Genomic DNA, 5,000 nt, shown 5'->3' with positions numbered 1-5,000 from the left:
CCATCCTACCATACGGCACATCTACCTGCACCAACGGCCAGCAGACATGTAGCCTACTGAGCTCACACAGGGCTAGCAGACACCAGCAGACAGAGGGTGGGGAGAGAGGAACATGGGGCAAGAAGAAGGGATACAGAAACAGAGCAAGAAAAGCTAAACTGCAGACCCACAAGAAACCAAAAACAAGGAGTGATAGAAGGAGTTAGCTGAAAAAGGGAGGGAAGAAAACCATGAGAGACAGACAGAAAGAAAGAAGAAGAATCAGGCAAAGGAGTGCGGCAAGCCAAGCTGAAGAAGCAAAAAGGAACAAGAGTGAACAGAAGGAGAAGGAGAAAGAAATGAGATGAGAGAGAGAGAGAGAGGGAGATGAGAGGCAGAGAGAGAGAGAGAGAGAAGCTGAGACTACTGCTATTAATAAACTGTTCTCATGTCCCGCCTGGGAAAATTCTGAGACGCAAATCAAACTTTTGAGCGCGAGGCCGAGGGGATCTGGTTTCTCCTGGCGACCTCCTTATACCTCCTTAACCCCCACCCCCAAACACACATGCTCTCTGTCACACACTCACACACGCTCACACACATACACACACGCTCACACACACACACACACACACACACACACACACACACACACACACACGCACACACACACACACACACACACACACACACATGCACACACACACAGCCCTTGCAGCTATTTTCTCTCCATCAGCTATAGCGAGACTGTTCTCTTTTTTAAGCACTGGTGCTTGATATGTTGTTACTTATACTCTTCTTAAACTGCTCTTAACCCTCTTGCCTCCACAAACAATAAACCATATCTGCTGGGTTTAACACATACAACACGGCATCTCCAAAACGGTAACTTCTGTAGTAAACTGTTACAATTCTGGGCCATGTGATTCTGATTATGTCCCGAACTGTTGAAACTTGAATCATTTATGTTGTTAAAATACCTATTTTTGATATAAAATCCTATTTAAAATCAAAAACTTAACTTGTCATGCTGATCGGGGAGCTAAGAATAAATGATGACATCTTTGCTGACTCACCAGACGTTATCCAATCATGTGTTTCTTGTACAAACATTATTAACAAACAACTGAACAACTGAGGATGCAGTGTCCACCAACAGCACCACCTGGTCATCCCTATAAATCTGTGTGTAGGACTAAACACAGTGGACTTTGCTCTCTCCATCATAAGACACAGGGACACACCACACCAGATAACGGCTCCCTATTGGCCTAGTTCAGCATTGTATGTGCAGATAAGATAGATAGATAGATAGATAGATAGATAGATAGATAGATAGATAGATAGATAGATACTAAAATACAACACTTAATCTAAATCAATTCTAAAAACAGTATCCACATAGTGGGTGATTAATCAATCAAGAGGCGCTTGCAATGACTGAGGCAGGGACTGAGCCTGTGATTCTCTGTGCATAGTAAGGTAAGGTAAGGTGCTCTGTGTGAATGAGTGTCATGGTGACAGTGCAAATGAGTAAGTCCAACAGTGCAACAGTGCAAGAATAAAGTCTATATATCTATATATCTATATATATAACTATATTTAGAAAAGGTATAAGTGTGGCCACAGTTCGGCTGTGGCATGGAGGGAGGGGTTATGCATATGTGCTAATATAGCACGCAAACAGTGAGGCAGAAGACAGTGGTAAAAAGTGGCTAGTGGACAGACAGTATCCAAACATGGAGGGGGTGAAGAGGCAGACAGACTATGCAGAGAAGTCTATCTCTCCTCTTCCCTTAAGTGAAGCATTGAACAGTTCAATGGCCCTGAAGACAAATGACTTCCTCAGTCTGTCTGTTGTGCAAGGCAGTGAGCGAAGTCTCCATCTGATCAGGCTCTTCTGCTTAACAATATTGCTGTGGAGTGGGTGACACTCATTGTCCAAGATGTTGATCAGTTTGTTCAGGGTCCTTTGTCAGATATTGAAGTGATGCATTCCAGTTCAGCTCCCACTGCAGAGCCAGCTTTCCTTATCAGCCTGTCAATTCGCCCCGCATCCTTCTTCTTTGTGCTTCCTCCCCAACACACTACTGCATAGAAGAGGATGCTGGCAACAACAGACTGGTAGAACATCCTGAGGAGCTTGCTGCACACATTGAAGGACCGCAGCCTCCTCAGGAAGTACAGCCTGCTCTGCCCTTTCTTGTAGAGTGCATCAGTGTTGGCTGACCAGTCCAGTTTATTGTCCAGATGGAGACCCAGATACTTGTAGGTGCTTACCACCTCCACATTGACCCCATCAATGGGGACTGGTAGCAGAGTGGGCTTAGACCTGCGGAAATCCACCACCATCTCCTTGGTCTTTGAAGTGTTGAGTTGAAGATGATTGAGTTTGCACCATTGCACAAAGTCCTCCACCAGGCTCCTGTACTCCTCCTCCTGCCCGTTCCTGATACACCCCCACAATTGCAGTATCATCAGAAAACTTCTGCATGTGGCATGACTCGGTGTTGTAGCAGAAGTCAGATGTGTACAGGGTGAACAGGATTGGAGAGAGCACAGTTCCCCTGTGGTGCTCGGTGCTGCTGATCACAGTTTCAGAGAGACAGTTCTTCAGTCTGATTAACTGTGGTCGCCGGGTCAGGTAATCTGTAATACAGGTTACCAGGTGAGCGTCCCACACCCATCTGTAAGAGCTTGTCTCCCAGTCTGAGGGGTTGGATGGTGTTAAAAGCACTTGAGAAATCAAAGAACATGATTCTCACAGCACTTTTCCCCTTGTCTAGGTCAGTCAATAAGTCAGTCAATAAACAAAATATTTTAGACACCATATAACACACATGGAACTAAGCCCCTGACTGACACACACACACACACACACACAAATATGTGCCACAGTCTGTGCCACTTGTCTATATGTCAGGCATGAGTATCTGATCTGATCTACTAAATTTGGGGGCGTTTGTTTCATGCTAAGTTCATACTCATGTGGGAGTTTTCTCTCTGGGTCCCAATATTAGAACCAGACTCTAATCTGGAGTGGATCTGCTTTCTGGGTCAGAACACACACACACACACACACACACACACACACACACACACACACACACACACACACACACACACACACACACACACACAAAACTATTATGCCAGACAGCTGCAGTGCAACCAGAAAGTTTCAGACCCTTTCAAGTTTTCCACATTTCAGGCTTACCTTAAAATGGATTCAGTTCATTTTTTCTCTCATCAATCTACACACAATACTCCAACAATCCACAAAAAATCAGTTGTTCAGAGTGTTTTGTAAATTTATAAAAAATAAAAGTCTGAAATATTCCATTTATAATAATAACATATATTCAAATTTAGACCCTTTTAGTTATGATTCAGACCCAATTGATCTCTGGTGCATCCTACTTCTATCAATGGTCTTTGAGATGCTTCTACAACTTGATTAGAGTCCACTTGTGCCTAAATAGATTCATTGGCCATTATTAGGAGAGGTAGACATCTATTTATATACAATCTCACAGTTGATGGTGTATGTCAGAGTGAAAACCAAGCCACAAGGTCAAGAGAATTGTCTGTAGACCTGTGAGACAGCGTTGTGTGAATACACAGATCTGGGGAAGGATACAAAAAAAATTCTGCAGCATTAAAGTGCCCAAGAGCATGGTAGCCTCCATTATTCTCAACTGGAAAAGTTTGGAACAACTAACAGTCTTCCTAGATCTGGCTGCTCACCCAAACTGAGTAATCCGGAACGAAGGGCCTTGGTCAGACAGGCAACCAAGGACCCAATGGTCACTATGAATGAGATCCAGAGTTCCTTTGAGAGGATGAGAGAAGCGTAAAGAAGGAAGTATCATAACAAAGGGTCTGAATACTTATGTAAATGGAATATTTCAGACTTTTATTTTTTATAAATTTACAAAACATTCCAAACACCTGATTTTTTGTGAAGTGTTGGAGCATTGTGTGTAGATTGATGAGGTAAAAACCCGAATTGAATCCATTTCAAGATGAGTCTGAAATATAACAAAATGTGGAAAACTTGAAAGGGTCTGAATACTTTCCGGTTGCACTGTAAGTATACATAAGCATATATGTTTATTCTATTTCTACATCATATTTTATTTTGACTAGAAACAAGACAACCCTTAGCCTGGCTGTCACCAGACCGGGTTTTAGGTGATTTGAAAAAGGGCTTGAATGGCTTGCAAGGTGGCCAGACAAGGCCAAAAGTGATCCCACATTTGGTTTGGGTTCACCCACGCTAGGAAGAATCGGAGAGCTGGTCATGTGTTAGCCAGGCTAGATTTGCCTTGCATTCCACAATCAGCCAAGTCGCCATCTCCTGGATACATTATGTCACTGCAGGTATCGTGTGAAGAAAGAAATCACAGCTTACAAATGACAAATGACCACTACTACTCACCATCATACTAAAGAATAGATAGGTGGTATGTAACACTGCCTTGCTGAACTAAGGCATATGAAAGCAAACAGAATTGATAGGCATAAGCACAGGAATTGAATATTGACCACATTACAAGCTGACTTTAGTGTGAAGCACCAAGTGAACAATAGACCCTTTCAAGAGAGTTCCATTATCAGCATCATAGTTGGCCCCACAAGGCTTCCGTTTTAACATTCCATATGTTATCTTAATGCAGAGGAAGTAGATTGGGAACCAAATAGAACGTTCAAGCATTGTTTTTGTTTTTATTGTTGAAAGGGTCTATAAACTACATAGACACAAAGCACAGGCACGCACTGTTACACACATGAACCCTACTACTCTACTCTCAACTCTGGCTTCCTGTGCAGTGACAGGAAGGGGAGGAGCCTGTAAGTGCCGAACACTGTTGAACCAATCAGGGGGTTGAACAGCACCAGGGGGAGGTGTTTCACACAGGGTCCCAAAACTACGGGCTGGAAATCAGAGATGTTTTCAAATGCTCAGGGATCCAGCTCTAAATGAATGCTCACATTTACACACTTCAAATATTACAGTG

The 5,000-nt window shown here is 43.1% G+C and overlaps 1 protein-coding gene across 2 annotated transcripts in view; it reads right to left on the bottom strand.

The window, feature by feature from the left end:
- The window catches only part of clk2b (CDC-like kinase 2b), a 10,108-nt gene extending 9,681 nt beyond the window's left edge, over positions 1-427 (bottom strand). Inside the window, exon 1 of one of the 2 annotated variants that reach the window (XM_048262040.1) lies at positions 1-427. This exon is cut by the window's left edge and continues 62 nt beyond it. In XM_048262040.1, the coding sequence (XP_048117997.1) occupies positions 1-4 (4 nt within the window). In that variant the 5' untranslated portion in view covers positions 5-427. The other variant, XM_048262041.1, reaches the window with a different exon arrangement.
- Positions 428-5,000: the final 4,573 nt, after the last annotated feature.

Source organism: Alosa alosa, chromosome 13 (genome assembly GCF_017589495.1).
Source record: "Alosa alosa isolate M-15738 ecotype Scorff River chromosome 13, AALO_Geno_1.1, whole genome shotgun sequence".
NCBI classification, from domain to species: domain Eukaryota; kingdom Metazoa; phylum Chordata; class Actinopteri; order Clupeiformes; family Clupeidae; genus Alosa; species Alosa alosa.
Note: the sequence above shows the minus strand (reverse complement) of the source record. Positions and strands in the feature narration are given on the sequence as shown.